At 34.7% G+C, this 16,244-nt stretch overlaps 1 protein-coding gene and 1 pseudogene across 9 annotated transcripts in view; both read right to left on the bottom strand.

Annotated features, from left to right (window-relative positions):
- Positions 1-247: 247 nt before the first annotated feature.
- The window catches only part of ELF2 (E74 like ETS transcription factor 2), an 80,420-nt gene continuing 64,423 nt past the window's right edge, over positions 248-16,244 (bottom strand). For 3 of the 9 annotated variants that reach the window (XM_015585068.2, XM_025042430.1, XM_015585072.2), the window contains 7 exons: positions 12,467-12,580; positions 10,942-11,115; positions 7,120-7,158; positions 6,650-6,736; positions 4,098-4,290; positions 2,858-3,208; positions 248-2,450 (listed from right to left, as the gene is read on the bottom strand). In XM_015585068.2, coding sequence (XP_015440554.1) covers positions 1,823-2,450; positions 2,858-3,208; positions 4,098-4,290; positions 6,650-6,736; positions 7,120-7,158; positions 10,942-11,115; positions 12,467-12,580 — 1,586 coding nt within the window. In that variant the 3' untranslated portion in view covers positions 248-1,822. The remainder of the gene's footprint in view (positions 2,451-2,857; positions 3,209-4,097; positions 4,291-6,649; positions 6,737-7,119; positions 7,159-10,941; positions 11,116-12,466; positions 12,581-16,244) is intronic. The other 6 variants (XM_015585071.2, XM_015585073.2, XM_006906213.3 and 3 more) reach the window with 3 other exon arrangements.
- LOC112475144 lies at positions 8,537-8,655 on the bottom strand (annotated as a pseudogene).

A 16,244-nucleotide genomic window follows, 5' to 3' on the forward strand; every position in this document is an offset into this window, starting at 1 on the left:
AATACAATTAAATGCCAAAGCATACAGTACAATTTTGAAAGCTGAAATATTTAGGAAATGTTTTCAGGAGGTAAAAATTTGAGATTAACTCTCAAATGGGATAAGAATCAGGTGAGTTTTTCTTTGAGTTTTTATTAAAAAGTACCGTCAGGTATGCTTATGGAAAAGATAAAAGATAAAGGGAGTTGTTATAAAAACCTTTGTCGACCTAAGTAATATTTGATGAAATGCACAATTAAAGGCCACAAAATATTAAGTATCAGTTTATTTAAATTTCTAAAAGATGTAAAAATAGACAACTTTTCTTTATAGTAGAAAGAGCATTAAGATGTGGAGTCACAGGACCTAGTTCGGTGTGAAATAAGGAAATTCATGTAATCCCTCTGGTACCTCCACATCCTAATTTGTAAAAGGGCGAGAGTATTACTCTTCTAACCCTCAAAAAGTCTGATTGAGAAACAAATGGTCTGATTTCAAATATAAATTCTTTAAGTGTGGCCAACATCAAAATAGTAAATTCATTATGGTAAGTAGAACATTATAGTTCATGATAGTAATTAGAAAGTGGCAACATGCAGATATTTGCCAAATATTAATACAATGGAACAAAACAGAAGTAGAATTTCTTACACAGTAGTTGGGAATGAGAAACAGGACTTCTATTCGTAACTAAAACGATGTCTCTATACTAGCTTTTGAATATTGTTATAAATATCACCAGAGAACAAAACGCAATATAAGTTTCATTTCTATATTTCAGAAAACCTACTTGAATACACTTTGAAACAAGAGTACAACAAAATAGAATATACTTCAAATGTTGAATATACAAACTATTATAGTTCAAATCTGAACACTGGTACTTTCCCTCTTAAACTTCAACTAAAAAAAAAAAAAGAAAGAAAACTCCAGGTATTAGAGTTGCCTGACAAAAATTCATGCTGAGCCTTAACTTCCAAGTGACAGTAGAACTGGAAATGTGTCTGCACAGATGCCAGGGCTAAGTGAGTGACACAGGCATGTTACAGCAAAAGGCCAAAGCCAACTGTTAATTTGTCCACAATTAAGAAACTGACAGACTTAAACTACCATATAAAATGTTACATGTAAATTCTATAACAATACTGTGCTAGGTACAAGATTTTTAAATTTTTTTTCTTTTAATAAAAAAAGCTTTACACAAACAAGCCGTTAGCTTATTTCAATAAAGAAAACCGAAAATTAGTCTAAGGCCTTTGTTTTAAATCAGCTTAAGCTATATGATATAAAAAAAAAAAAATCGCACTAGATCTTTTTTTGCTATCCTCTGAAACTTTTGGATCCATTCTTCAATTCACATTCTAAAATACCTATATTAGCAGTCTTCACATAGCACCAGTTAAGTGAGTTCTGTGTGAACACAGTAATAATTGCTGGTATGCATATAAAATGCATCAAAAATTGCTATATGTAACAATGAGATCACCCATCCCAACCCCTCCCCCACTGAAAACTATATAGCCTCTTACAGAATGTTAGTGTTCCAAGTCTTAGTGTAACTTGATATTGTAGTGAGTTGCTTGGTCCCTTTCAATCCTTTTTCTTATTGATGGGGTTCAGTTGTTTCCTACTGTAAGAGGCAGTTTTCTGTCAGCATCTCAATATGTAGTTCATTTCCCACTGAAACATGGGATAGGTAATTTATTTCCAGTAAGTCTGATTGTTTTCTTATATGCATTATAAATGTTTTAAAGTCTTCTTTTGACTTTTCTTGATGATACCCCTTGCAAATATGTGTTAGTACTATCACTAACAGTCTAAAGTCCATGGCAGAGCTGCTATTTTATTTCTCACACGTCACCAGTCCTTCTGTTTTCATAGTTACCGGAAGGGCAATAGCTGAAGGCGCACTGACAACCACTACGTGGGTCACTGTCTTATTTCCATCTGCCGGTTTTTCTTCTTGTACCAGCTGCAAAGTTTTCACATCATGTTCCTGCTTTTTTGCCACTGCTTCTGACTTAACCTCTGGCCCTTTTATGACGGCGCTGATTACTCGGGGAGGAGTCTGGCCAGACGCCTGCTGAGTAGGCACCGAGAGTCTCATTACAGGTGTACCGTGGGCTATGGAAACCGGGGTCAGCGCCCTCACGGCCAGTGGGGTTCCAACAATGTTAATGCTTCCCGATCCAGTCAGATTTGACTTTGTCTGCAGTTGACACTGTGCCAGTTGTGTAGCTGGGATGGTAATAATTTTGGCAGGCTGCATGGTGATTTTGTCTCCATTTTCAGTAGAGGCTGGCATCACAGTAGGGATTGTCTGAATAACGACCTTCGGAGAGCTTGCTGTTGCTGGACTACTGCTGGTTAGTAATGGTGTGCCTGCATTAACTGACTGAACGGCCACAGTTGAAATTTTCTGACCCAACGATGTCATTACAACGGGTACTTGCATTGCCACACGAACTGTCCTAGTAGATTAAAAAAAAAGTTGATTATATTGAATGCTAAATTAGAAAATAGGTCTCGTGCAAAAATATGACTGCCAATCCAAAAATGTACAAACTAGCGCTCCCAAATTTTACAGATGTACTGACGATCCCTACATTTAGAATATGAAATACCATGAAATAAATACATTTTAAAAATCAAATCCCACATTTAAGTTCTATCTGTAAAACCATAAAAACCAATCCAGGTTAAAGGAGACATCTGCTACTTTAACAGTATAACACAATACATTTAAAATATCAAGTTCTTTTCAAAGTCCTGACCAACAGTGGGTTCTTAGAATGCTGGTATTAAAAAAGGGGGTATATCTTTCTGCCAGAGAGCTTTCTAAACAGCAAATACATTACAACTGACCATCTTCATTTACCTTGGAGCTGCTGGGGCTGATACAGATGCGGTAGTAGTAGGAGATCTGGACGAAGCATCATGGCCAGGGGAGGTGATGTTCACAACTCTAGCTACACCCTTCTCTGCTCTGGCGCAGTTCAGTGGAGATGAGTTTTTCCCACCACGAACAGAGGTTGCTGCTTTCAGGAGACTTTCTGCAGACAGTGACACACGTTCTAAGGATTTTTCATCAGTAGCTGCTGCTAAATCTTCATTACAGGTTTCACTTTTGTCATCGTCTATGACCACTATGTTTTTGGGCATATCCTTGAACTGATATACAAGCCTCTGTCCTTCAACCTTCGCAAGAATACCCCTTTGGTAATAATATCTGTAAGAGAAAAAGTACTAAGTGAATCAAATGTATTACTTTTTTTTTTTTCTCAAAAAAAAAAAAAAAAAAAAAAACCATGTAGAATGGACACTAACAGAAACATTCATTTATTCCTGTAAGATAAGGAGCTCTTCTGAATTGTTCAAAAGGCTGCGAATTTGAAGTAAGAATGAAGGTGGAACCTGGTACCACAAGTCCTATAACTTTGAGATCCAGAGATCCACAAAGTAGCTCAGAGTTCATTCTTAAAGGAAGTGATTTTGCCTAAATACAGAATGTTATTGTATTTTACAAACACTGGTAAAAACTCAACTCTGACTTACAAAGGTTATAAAAACAATCTGATGTTATATGGAAAAATTACCTTAGCCGTGCTTAGTAGAGATGAATCTATGGGATATCTGAATACTGTCACATAAACTATGTTCATTTACAGACACCCTTAATTAGAAGCCACGTACATTACAAAGTTTTGTGGGTTTCTTGAACTGACAAAACTTAAAGAGAAATTTTCATATCACCATTATATCGCCATTATAACAAATTCACAAGAAATGCAGCAAATTAACAATTTGGAAACTGTTTTGTTTGGCTTTAAATTTCTTTTTAAAGGTCTACAACTTAACTTTCTATTAAGAAACAGTCCTAAGTTCAAAAGCACATTTTCTGCAAAAATAGTATTTTCCAATGATACTGAAATTTTAGACATCTAGACCAAACTCCTTTCTCCCTATCTAGCTCCAAATCCACGAAGCACCTCTAGAATACCCCCCAAAATTAAGTTATAATAAATAAGGGGTTTTTAGAGCTTCTCTTTAAACAGCTAAAGGACAATATAAAGAGATGTATGCATTTTGTTTGAAAATTCATTCTTTTGTGCTCTTACCTCAAAGCTCGTCCCATAGTTTCATAGTTCATGTCTGGCTTGTTCTTATGCTTTCCCCAGAGCTTAGAGACAGCCTTTGAATCCACAAGTTTGAATATGCCTTTTTCTCTCTGAGTCCACTTAATATACCGAGGACAAGTATTTTTATCTTGAAGTAGATCTAAAAGAAACTCCCACAAATAGGTTGTGTTTCCTTTGAAAATAATGATAGGCATTGATTAAAAATTCATTAACATAATTAAACACATAACTAAAAGCAAATATTTAATTATGCTGGGTAAAAATCAATTCACTTACTACTGGTGAAATGCAAATGTACTGTCTGTCATTAAATACTTGACTATATGAGCAATCATTTGTACAGTTTCAAATTGTGTTGTCTAGTATATAACAAAGTATCTGATAACAAAAATCATAAATATATAACAGTATGAAACAATATAAGATATAAGATACATCACAAAGCGATGCATAATTAAAATCCAAATGAATGACAGAAAATAATGTTTGAGATTTCAGGAGTGAAAATTAAGTGAACTGGAAAGACATGACAGCATCTTAGAAGATGGCTAAGATCTGCACAGAAGAAAAGGAGGGAATCTGGGTAGGTAAAGGAACTTAACCCAACAGAAAGCATCACTCTTTTTTCCTTTGGAAGCAGAGGAAGAGTAATGGACGGTGATTATTAGATGCCCAGGCTTTACAGGCTGCTGCTTTTCTTTGATTCCCTTAAGTAAGCCTCTAGGTACAGAGGTTCTTAAACCAATGGAAGAACAGAAAAGAATGCTAAGATTAGACTACACAGGCCACCACTGAATCACCAGGCCACTTCCAGGCTCCTACTCAAAATAGCTTAATAGCTTGGGTCCTCGAATCCAGACCCAAGTTACAGGCTACGTAAGGAGAACTTCGAAGGGTGGGAGGCTTCCAAACCAAGCCACTGCTCCTCAATCTAAAAGCTGATGTCCACTTCCTCTAGCATTTCATTTTCATTCTGGATTTCCTTAAAAATTCAATACATCTATTAATCCGTAGTTGAGCCCCATATACATCTCTTGACCTAAAGAGATTAACCTTCAACTTCACAATATTGCATTTATATCTTGGAAGCCCTATTACATCAGCATCAATACCTAAAATCTCTTACTATTCAACCATGCATAACTTTCAACTACTATAGAACAAGATGTAGAGCTGGGGCATTTTTATTTTATGACCAGATTGTCAGGCCCTGTGAGCGGACATAGCAAAAGTGAGCAGAAAACTTATTCTGGAAGAAAATTTTATATAGCATAGACAGTGCCTTGTACATAGTAGGGATGTGAATGCTTCCGGGTGTGTTGAATTAGATTCATCAACATTCCTCAGGTTATCTTTAAATGCTCCACCCCAGGTCCCATCCCCAAGTAAAACTGACAATTCTATTTCTAGTTTCAAGGAAAACAATTCAGAAAAGAAAGCGTTCTTTATCAGACCAGGTAGTTCATTACGTCCATGCAGAATTATCATTTTGCAAAAAAGTAAACACTGGATGAATTTTAAAAAACAGTAATAACTATAGTTATAATAACTCTAAATTTTAGCTAACATTTACTACTATCATGTAAGTTTTAAAGTTTTCAATTTAAGTTAAAAGATAATACCTAAGATGTTAGAAATATAAAATGACCAAACACAAAGAAGTTTTCTCAATCTGTCCCAAGTTGAATTATCAGCTCCTGAATAAATAAGAGTTCACTGGAATTTGTCTAAATTTCTTAAAAGGCTTACTAGACTTAATTATAGCTTTAACGACTTAAAATGAGATGTCAGAACACCTGTCGAGGATGGACTAAATTTGAGTATATTAATCCAAAATGATCCAACTATTGAACATTGGTCTGAAAACATTTATTCATGAAGTGATAAATTTTTAGTTACCAGAACACACCTAAAACCATTATTAAAATATTATTTGAAATACAACTTATCCAACAAAGTAATAGAACAGAATGTGGGAGGATCATTGCTATTTTTGTTTTTAATGAGAAAATATAAATTCTAAAGCAAAAAAATGGGAAATTTTTATTCTGACTCCTGATATGACTCAAATTTGTTGACTGGAAGATTAAATCCAGCTTGCCTTGGATTACTGCATTGCTACTATCAGTTAAAAAACTATATCTGAAATAAGTCTTAGTTGTAAACTTCTATTCTAAGTGTCCCTACATGAGGATGCATGCTATTGTACATAACACACATCCTCTATAACTATGGCTCCTTTTTCAGAATGGTCAGAATGTGTCAGGCTGCACTTAGGACCTTTCAAAATATAAATGCCTTCCTCCTTCCACTCCCCTGGTATATCTATGGCTAGAGAATCTAAGTGCAATAGGGAGCCAGCATAGTTTGAAAAACTCCCAGGTGATGCTGATATATCCCTGATTAAAAACTACCAAAGACAGTATTTCCAAATATGCATGTACCAGAAATAATTTCCTTAAGAATGCAAAAATGTAACCTGACTGAAAAACAAAATCATCTCACCTCCAAAACGGCCCTCCCCAAATTACCTTTTCCTTCTCTGGGTTTCTTCTTTATACCTAACTCAGGAGACCCATTGGAAATTGGTGATTGCTGGGTCTTTGGTTTACGGCCAACTGAAAAAATAAGATATGGAAACCATACATTGAAAACAAGAAAAATAACATAAGCATGATTAGCAGACTCTTTGATAACATATTATCGATGAAACTGAACACTAAATTTGTGGCACTAAATTTGTGGATTAATATACTCAGTGTATATAACGAGTTTCTTTAAAAAGAGCATTAAAAGCACTTCTGCAATTTTAGATTACAGCAGTTGTTAATTGGTAGTAATCTCAATATAGATGGCAAGTCAGATACTATTAACCTATTATTTACGTGGTCAGAGCCTCAATTTGGTAATCTTTTTCTAATAATGCGGCAATGGAAACAGATTCTAGTGCAAACTTTTTTGTTTTCTGGTCTACAGGATTGTTAGAAAAAGCTTTACCTACCTATTGCAGAAGATCTGATAATCTGCGAAGCCCTTGGAGCTCAAATGAGGAAAAGTAAAAAATATTAAACACTCTCTACTGCTCTGAGCCAGTCCACCAGAATTTTAAGCCCAAGTATTCAAATTCCCCCACCTAAACATACAGGTACATTATAAGAGTAAGAACATCTTCCAAGTAATTACTTCATATGTGTAATGTTTATGCCCTTCTTTTTGTTTCTTCTCACTTCTGCCAGAAGGCTCTTTCAGACTAGCATCCACAATAAACAGAAAAACAAGAGCTGTACTTCCCTACATTAAAGAAGGCAGAAGTCTGAAATGTACTGTATTCAGACCTCAGCAGGTAAGCTGATGGATGGATACTAGCTGGCAGGTAAAAGGAACATTCAAGTGTATGATATAGTAGTCCCCCTATCCACGGAGGACATGTTCTAAGACCCCCAGGGGATGCCCGAAACCATGGATAGTACTGCACCCTATATAGACTGTATTTTTTTCCTATACGTACATACCTTTTCACTTACGGGGAAGAACTTTACAACTTCTCTTTGGCATATCCCAATTGCCACAATCACTAGTCTTGAGCTTTGGGGCCATTATTAAGTTAAAAAAGGGTGACGTGAATACAACCACTGTGATACCATGATAGTCAATCTGATAACTGCTGCTAAGTGACTAAAAGGCAGGAAGCATATACAGCATGGAGACACTGGACAAAGGGAAGATTCACATCCCAAGCTGGACACGGAGGGAGAAGGCTCAAGATTTCATCGCACTACTCAGAACTGCGTGCAATTTAAAACTTCTGAATTGTTTAGTTCTGGAATCTTCCATTTCATATTTTCAGACCTCAGTGGACCGTGGGTAACTAAAACCATGGAAAGCAAAATCACAAATAAAGGGGGACTACCGTATTTTCAAATTAAGTACAGGCATACTTTGTTTTATTGCACTTCACAGATATTGCGTTTTTACCAATAGGTTTTCAGCTGAGCAAGTCTACCGGCATCATTTTTCCAACAGCAGTTGCTCCCTTCATGTCTCTGTATCACATTTTCATAATTCTCACAGTATTTCCAACTTTTTCATTATTATTATATTTGTGATGGAGTTCTGTGATTAGTGATCTTTGACGTTACTATAGCTGTTGTTTTGGGGTATCACAAATCATACCCACAATAGCCAGCAAACTCAATCGATAAATGTGTGTTCTGAATGTTCCCCCACCTTTCTCCCACTCCTCAGGCCGCCCTATCTAGAGACACAATATTATTATTATTTTTTTTTTGGCCGCCCCATCTAGAGACACAATATTATTTTTTTTTTTTTTTTTTTTTTTTTAGGCGAGGTAACCCTTGGTTGACCTCACAGATTGCAAGGACCTTGTCAGTTTACAATCCCTCATTTTTTATTTTTTACACCCACAGCACCTGGTCTTCCTAGGTGGTCTCCCATCCAAGTACTAATCAGGCCCAACTCTGCTTAGCTTCCACAGTCAGACGGGTTCGGGCTTGTTCAGGGTGGCATGGCGGTAGATGAGATACAATATTAAAATTAGGCCAATTAACAACCCTACAATGGCCTCTAAGTGTTCAAATGAAAGGAAGAGTCAATCGATGCAGCAAACTTCACTGTTGTCTTATTTTAAGAAATTGCCACAGCTACCCCAAACTTTAGCAACCACCACCCTAATTAGTCAGCAGCCATGAACATCGTGGCAAGACCCTCCAACCACAAAAAGATTACAACTCACTGAAGGCTCAGATGATGGTTAGCATTTTTAGCAATAAATTATTTTTTAATTAAGGTATGCACATTTGTTTTTAAGACATAATGCTATTTATAGCATACTTAATATATTACAGTATAGTATAAACACAACTATTATATGCACTGGGAAACCAAAAAAATTGTGAGACTTACTTTATTGCAATACTTGTTTCATTGCAGTGGTCTGGAAATGAACCTGCAATATCTCTGAAATATGGCTGCATACTATTACTGATTTGGTGATTGTCAAACATCTGTGATTTCTGATGTCACTCTACTCTTAATTAGCAAGGACTATTTAAAGCCAAATAAAGAACTAGATTAATGTACCTTAATTTATATTTCAAAATGCATAGCTATTATGTTCTAGGATTTTATTATAATTCTTATCAATGTTAGTGTACTTTGCCAAAATTAAAACAGAAAGTTCACTGGTCTTGTTAAAACAGAGCTTAACTTCTCAATTTAAATAATGTTTATATATACAAATCAATCATTAGTAAGATTAACATTTTACTGTCTCCTAAAGTAAAGCACAAAAGCCTAACTACGTAAAAGGAAAGTTAGCCCAAAAGGACTTGTTATCTTCTTATAAAGCAGCATTTCCCAAATCACATTCTTTGAAAAATACATTATTCATCAGTAGGAAAAAGGGTTCTACACTCAAATCAACTTTTAGAACACTGCATGCTTCTCTTAGAGATTCACAACACACATAAGTATATTAAAAGCTCTGGAAATTAAAAAAAAGGGCCCTATTAACGAAAAAAATAACCTACGTAACTGTATGTCCCAAATGTATTTAACCACAAATAAATAAATGTGTTTTATGTAATTTTTAAATGGTCATTCATTAAGACCATCTATTTTCAAATATATAGTTAGTATTAAATTGGCAAATTATTTCCTCATTTATATCAAATCTCTTGGGTTATAACCATGTATCAATCTGTTTATCTAGAGGTCTTGGTTACCTAAATGATCCCAGCTTTTCATAGTCTTCTTTCTTTTAAATCTAAAAATCTCTTAAGTACTTTGTAATAACTCCCATAGGAAACAACCAGCCAAAGGTTATGGTGGACAGTGAGTAAACAGAACTATTAATATGTATGCCTTTTGTTTTTAAATGTTTACAACAAGAAATGATTCTTCTAAATTCTCTCATTCATACCTCTCTCAATATACACATAATCTATATAAGTATTATATGAGGGAAGGCACTGTCTTATTCTTCATTGTATTCCTCACAGCAATTAGAAAAGACCTATGAACAGCACAGCAGTTAGAAACACTTCTATCAAAAAAATTGGGGGAAAAAACATAGTTTTAACACAATTCTCTTATTTTTGCCTTTTTGTTTTCCATTTTAAAATGTGAAGAAAGAGGAATTAGATGAGTACCCATTTATATATATTTCATTTCTTTCAAGTTTTATCCTTTGATTCAAACAGGAAAAGGACCCACTTACTGCCCATCTCTCCTCAGGATGTTGGAGATGTGCTGGGGCCTTGTGGCCACCCCCCACCCGGGGTCAGGTGAGCAGTCTCGGTCTGCAGGAGTCAAACAGTAACTGGAAATATTCTTTATCCACTGGTGAGTTTATTTCACTTAGAGGTCCCTACTGGCAATCTTGGTATTTAAAAGAAGGTATATGAAAGAAAATTGGGCCTTTATTTTAATGCCCACAAAAGAATAGGAAGATAAGCTTATGAAACATAGAGAAAATAAAGAATAAAAAAAAGTTTAAGTAACCCAGGATCGAAAAGTAGACAATGTGCAGTGACTCTCTGGTCTGCCTTCTCTGTGTCCAACAACTGTTATAATCTCATTTTCAGGCAGCTACTTTTAGGGCTTAAATACTAATTCCTTTAAACAGTATGAGTATGTTGAAACACAAAATTAAAATCTCGCTGTGTTGATTCTTTGAGAACATCTAAGTTAAAATAACATCAATTATAAATCTACAGCACATATTTCCTATGACCCTTGGTGGGGAAAATGGTACCAGAAAAAATTTCACTGGCTTTTCCAGAAATTTATAAATATACTCTACCTTTTTTCTTTTTCATTGGTTCATGGCTATCCGGTGACGTAGGAATAGGAGAGGTATCCATTGGTTCAGATTCTTCAGTTGACACCTCCACTACAGTTTCTGTAATGACATCTGGCCTCATAGCAGCATGGATAAATTCTGGAGTTGATACACAAGGAGGAACAAACACTTCCACTATAAAAAAAAGTTGAAAAATTAAAATTTCCCGCCCCGATTAATGTTTCTTAATGTGGACAATTCAATACTTAGTAAAGGTGAGGTTTTATTAAAAATTCATCAAAGCAAGATAAGGACTTGAAGTTAATTCGCTAAATGTGCAAATTAAAGTATATAAGGAAAAAAACGCAAAGAAAATCGAAGGAAATGGGTTAAGGGGGTGATCGTGAGTAGTCGCCCTCCATTCTTCACACTTAGACATATTTTCAAGTCATTACAGAAGTCTTTGAATTATTTTAACAACTGGGAAAACATATGAAAATAAAACAATAGGGTAGTAGCAAGTTATTTAATGATTACTTTCCTTCCATGTACCCATCATTATTCTTTAACTAGGTAATACATGCATAGTATAAAACCTAAAACTATTAATAAATGTGATTTCAGTGAAAAGTCAGTACTTAAGTTCATTTTAAAATACCAAGAAAAGGAAAATTGGCTCATTACAGCTCAATGAAAATCATCTTTCAATATTTAAAATTTTACTTAATGGGTCAGTCCTGAATTTTGGGTCACTAAATTGTACATATAGGTGGCTATTTGGTATTCTATTACATACGATAATGCTGTTCTGGCTTCCTTCCAATGTGCACAAATAATCAGGATATGACATTTCTATTTTGATTAAGCGATAGTTAATACATACTCTCTTGGATTAACACACTGACCAGTATGTCTTAATTTTCTTTTTCACATCCACGAATAATACATGGGATTTCTGTTCTATTTTAAAAGTCTAGTTGCTCTTAGTATTTATTGTGAAACCCTTAATTTGACTGCATCAAGTCAAATTAACATTTGGACGTTAAAATTAGGACAAATTAAAATTAGAACCAAATGATTCTCAAAGGCAGTCTCAAATGAAAAAAAGAGACCAAAAGAAAGGAAAACTCGCAGTCTGAAGGGAGTGCGAGGAAATGGTGGAAGCCACCTCCTCTCTCCACCAGGGACACTTCCTTGGAGTCACTGCCTATTAATCATGAATAAAGGATTGAAAGTGGTCATAGGAGGCAACTACCCGCATCTGCCATTCGCATAAGGACTGCTATACGAAGGTTTGTGATTTACCCAGAGTAAAGGAAGTAAGACATGATAGTATAAATAGCGACTTATCGAACATTTGTCTAACTCTAATGGGCATTTCCTGTATCATTTATTATGAAAACTAAGTATTTAAGACTTGGGAACTTTGACAAAGATCGATTATTGCTGTCACAGGTACTCATCTTGAGAACACCAACAATCCTCTTGCACTTTTTCAAAAAAATTTCATTCTAGATGCATATATAAAAAAGAACAGTTCACACACCAGGACTTCTTGAATCCCTCAAGCAGGTAGGAGATTCCATATGAAGCAGGGCTTCAGCAGCTTCGATTGTCTTGTCTGTACAGTGCGCATTACTGCTATGGACTGATGCTTCCACTGCGGAGAAAAAAGTTCTAGTCAATTAAAAATGTACTGGACACATTACTAAATTAAAACATGTTATAAGAAAGAAACATAAATCAACTCTGTTTGACTAAGCCACTGACACATATTAGTCTATGTAAATTATTTACAGAATTTAAACACAAAACGACCTAGTATCCACACTTTGCAAAATGAATGTTGATTTAAAGCAACTATTGAGACTGATCAGAAATTATTGAGAAATTTCTGAATCTTATCCAAAGGAAGACAAAGAAAGACCCTTAAATGGAACCCTGTATCAATTTTAGACCAAAACTAACCTAGCAGGGAGGCGGGGCAGATGGTCATTTCTATATTCTGATATACTACTACTAAAATCAGGGGTAATACCTATCAGAATCAATCAGAAACACATATTGCTAAGTTAATATAATTAACTGGTTCAATTCCTACGGACCCTCCTGCGTGAGAGTGCAGTGGCTCTAGCACCAAAGCTCTTGAGAATTTTCTTCACAATAACCTTGCTCTCTTCTTCAGGACCTCACTGGTCTTTGCTGGCTTTAATCCCAAAATTTTTTTTTAAAAAGAGTCTCTGTGTTGTTGGGTTTTTTCCCATGAAGCCTTTTCTGATTTTACCACCTTCTGTAACAGTCCTAGCACTTACTTTATGCTTTGCTGATTAAATTATGTGTGAAACAGTAAGGTGTAAAACAGTAGTTTGGGATTCCACATCCAACGGCTTGGGTTCTAGTCTCTGCCACTTGCAATTTCTGTTATCTGAGGCCAGCAATTTAATTTCTTATAAGGGTCAGTTTCTTCTCACAGAACAGGAGCATTACTTACTTACCTCATAAAGCTGTGAGACTTAAGGGAGGCAACCTCCCATAAAAAACAAGCATGCAGATAAGAATTCAATATATGGTGATTAAGAAATTATCACCATTATCACTCCTATAAGGTTATAAATTCTTTGAGGTCACAGGGTCTATCTTAATTCATCTTTATATCTGTTACAGTCCCTAACACAGACTTTTCTTTCAATATGCATCCAAGTAGCTCTTTTATGTATTGAAGTTACAAACAACTTCAGGTAAATTGACTTACTGACTTACAGAAAAACTGGCAATTCAAGCACAAACTTAGTATCTTAATGATATATTAATTTCACATCCTGACTTAAAATACTGAATGTTTTACTTGGTAAGAAATTCGGAAACATGAATATGTAACAGTTTCTAATTTGACAGACTTTTTTCAAGATGTCCTCTAAAAGAACTAAAAGGAAATATTTACACGAATTCCATAAAATCATATTACAAACTCACAAGTTCTACATACTAAAGATATGAATCTTTTTTTCCAGATATGAATCTTTTAAAACTGTTTCCAAGAAACTTTTAATTGAAAAAAAATCCACTTAGTCTCAAAATTCACCAAATGCTAAAGCCTCAGCCTCAAACACCAGTCATTTGGAGAGCGTTTATAAAAAAAATCCAGTGACTGTTTTACCACCTGTTGCACATCATCCACACTCTCAACCAAGGTACTGAGTCTCTCCAGTTGCTCTTTCCATTTATGGAAATCTGCTCAAAGCTAAACGGTTCCAGAGAGGCAGCCAAACCTCTAAGTAAATCTATCTTTAGGTGACCCTGCTTACTCTTATCTGCAGCTTCACCAAAGCGAAGGATTCAACCAGTCCTTCCAGCTCTACTTTAAGAAACTTAGTAAGTATAAAATACATTACCATTCTCAAGTATTTTTTTCAAAGTACCGCCCTACAATAATCACGTACACCAAAGAACTCTGGAAAACAAATTCTCAGGTTTTTAAAATTTAGTCTAGGAACTTCATTCTCTTTAAAGTCTGCTTGTGCTGCAATTTAGCTGTTGTCCTAGGTGCTATTAATAAACCATCGTGGGTAAAGTAATTCCTTATGTAATTGTATTAAGACACACCCTAAAAACTCAACGTATTAAAATCAGAGCTTCGAGTATTTGATAATACAGCAAGAATTTTACCAGATTTTAAAGTTATCAACAAAATAAAATTTGCCTCGCAGATGGTACCCTGAGTTCTTACGTAGTTTGAGGTACATTTTCAAAACCATGATTTCGTATTACATCAGTGGAAATTATTTTCATGCTCATATTTCTAACCTCAACATAATATTATTTATTTCCCAGACATATTTTATATTTAGAGTAAAACAAATAAAAAATATATAAAGGAGAAAACTCATTCATACTTTAAATTCAATAATGAAAAAAATTCAATGTATCAATTCTCTATGAAGTATCAATCAGAAGATCTAATACTCTACAGTATAGTCAACAAGTGGTTGTTGAGCATTTACCATGTACCAGACCCTAAGCTATACACCTGAGATACAAGTGTGAATAGATCTCTGGCCTCATGAAGCTTATACTAACAGTTCAGAGAGTGTCAAAACACAAATGAAAGTAAAATATGTCAAAACTAAATAAAGGTGCAAAATAATTTAAAGTTACTCTGTAAGCTAACAACTGATTAAGAAAGCAATGATTTCCTTTTTTGATGCTTACTAATTTTATTTTTTCTCGATTTACTAATTAAAATAACCCTAAACACATTTGGGGAAAAAAGATGAACACCTACAAACTCACACATATCAACTTACAATAATGTACCGCTGCTTCTTGGCCTTTTGACTAAGATCAAGTGTAGTACAATAATGTACGTATGATAGTTTCCAAGAATACTTATTGACCCTTTTGTAAAAGAGAGCACTATCTCATTTTACTTTTCTTTTGCTGACATAAATCAACAAGTGGTTTCTGATAACACAAATTGAAGAAATAGTTCTCTTCAAGTTTCTGTAATTTTAAAAAACTTTTAAATACTATTTTGTTCTGATCAATAATTCAAATACAATTTAAACTAAAAGTTTTGCACAATTCTTAAGAATAAACATGAATTTAACAGTGCTGTGCACAATTCTTAAGAATAAACATGAATTTAACAGTGCTGTGCAATCAAAGTAAGCAAATTATAAGCGCAGGTTGAAAATTCCTTTTCTCTGAAAACTTGATTTACTGGTGTCTTTCTAGACCTGTGTATGAAAAATATGGGAGAAAATAATATGCAATTCATTTTAAAAAGAGAAACAATAAAGCTAAAAGTAATCTGACAGATATTTTCTAGTTACCACTAATAGATGCTGCTGCCAGTCAATATTCCTTGAAGAAATAAGTGTACCAAATAAATTTCAAAACCATTTTAATGTTAATCATAGTGCCAAAAATTAAATTTGCTTGTACCCTCCTTTACTATTGGTAAGAGTCTTCTTATTCCATTTCTAGCTTTCTAATCAACTGCTGTTAGTATGGTAAGACTATTCCAGACTCATTCAACAGCTGTTACTAAATACCAAACTTGGTAATTAAGTCTGACAAGACACATACCTCTCAGCTTTGCAGAAGAGAATGCTGGCAATGGCTTTAGTTCAGAACAACGTTCTTAAGGTCAAAAATAAAAACTAATAGCAATTTAATTTGAGAGGAATTTGAGAGGAATGGAAAAAAAATTAGAAAACACTTCATTAGATGTCAGTGGTATTCCCCTACAAGCAAGACCATAAACTAATATTACAAGGTCATCATTCAACTACCACATCTGACTTACCACAGCTTATCCTCTG

This window comes from Pteropus alecto, unplaced genomic scaffold (genome assembly GCF_000325575.1).
Source record: "Pteropus alecto unplaced genomic scaffold, ASM32557v1 scaffold50, whole genome shotgun sequence".
NCBI lineage: Eukaryota > Metazoa > Chordata > Mammalia > Chiroptera > Pteropodidae > Pteropus > Pteropus alecto.